At 62.1% G+C, this 855-nt stretch overlaps 1 protein-coding gene across 1 annotated transcript in view; it reads right to left on the bottom strand.

Annotated features, from left to right (window-relative positions):
- Positions 1-855, bottom strand: part of DPP6 (dipeptidyl-peptidase 6) — a 281,581-nt gene that overhangs the window by 1,783 nt on the left and 278,943 nt on the right. The window contains 2 exon segments of the mRNA XM_010829360.1: positions 569-642; positions 731-803. Coding sequence (XP_010827662.1) covers positions 569-642; positions 731-803 — 147 coding nt within the window.

Raw genomic sequence — 855 nt, forward strand, 5'->3', positions numbered from 1 at the left:
GGGCCCGAGGCTGGCCCCCGCCTGTATCTGCGGCGTGGTCCACTCCGGCACTCAGAGCTCTGCCGCTGGACCTACTGGGGCTGCGACATGCATACGATGCACTTGGCCTTGTAGTGTGACCTGAGCGCTCTCAACGGAGCTCAGATGACATGTGAACTAGGCAGGACTCTGTCCTGCGGGGAAGCACTCCTCTGGGGGTGTGGGGCAGGGGTAAGGGGTGTTCTAAAGGGGTCCGAATGCAGCCCCAGAACAGAACCGAGCTGCCATCTGTTGCTGTTGTTCAGTCACTCGGTCGCGTCCGGCTCTGCAACCCCATGGACTGCAGCACGCCAGGTTTCCCTGCCCTTCACTATCTTCAAAGCTTGCTCAAACTAACAGCCCCTGAGTCAGCGATGCCATCCAACCATCTTGTCCCCCATCGCCCCCTCAAGCCCTGCTCATCCCACCCGATGTGTCCCCGACCGCCTCCCAGGACCGGGCCCAGCAGCGTGTCCCTGCAGAGTGGGAAGACTGGGTGTGTGGCTCTCCTCCGTCGGGGGGCAGGGGGTGTCTCAGGCCAGCCCCGTACCTGTAAGCTGTAATTAGCCTTTCCCTTAATGAGCTGTGTGATGAGCTCTGCCGTGTGCTGGAAATGGATTTTTTCTGTTGAAAGGAAGAGGACAGGGTCTGTCAGAGCCCGTGGCAGTGCGGAAGGCAACGTTCCCCGCAGCCCCCAGGGTCAGGCGCTCACCGTCTGCGGTTGCGTGGATGACCAGGAACTGCTGCCCTTCCAGTGCGGACACCCGGTGCGCCACCTTGGCCATCTGCATGTGGGGAGGGGGTCAGCATGAGGCCTGGCCGGGCAGTGCAGCAGGT

The sequence above is a fragment of the Bison bison genome, unplaced genomic scaffold (genome assembly GCF_000754665.1).
Source record: "Bison bison bison isolate TAMUID 2011002044 unplaced genomic scaffold, Bison_UMD1.0 scf7180017864503, whole genome shotgun sequence".
Lineage (NCBI taxonomy): Eukaryota > Metazoa > Chordata > Mammalia > Artiodactyla > Bovidae > Bison > Bison bison.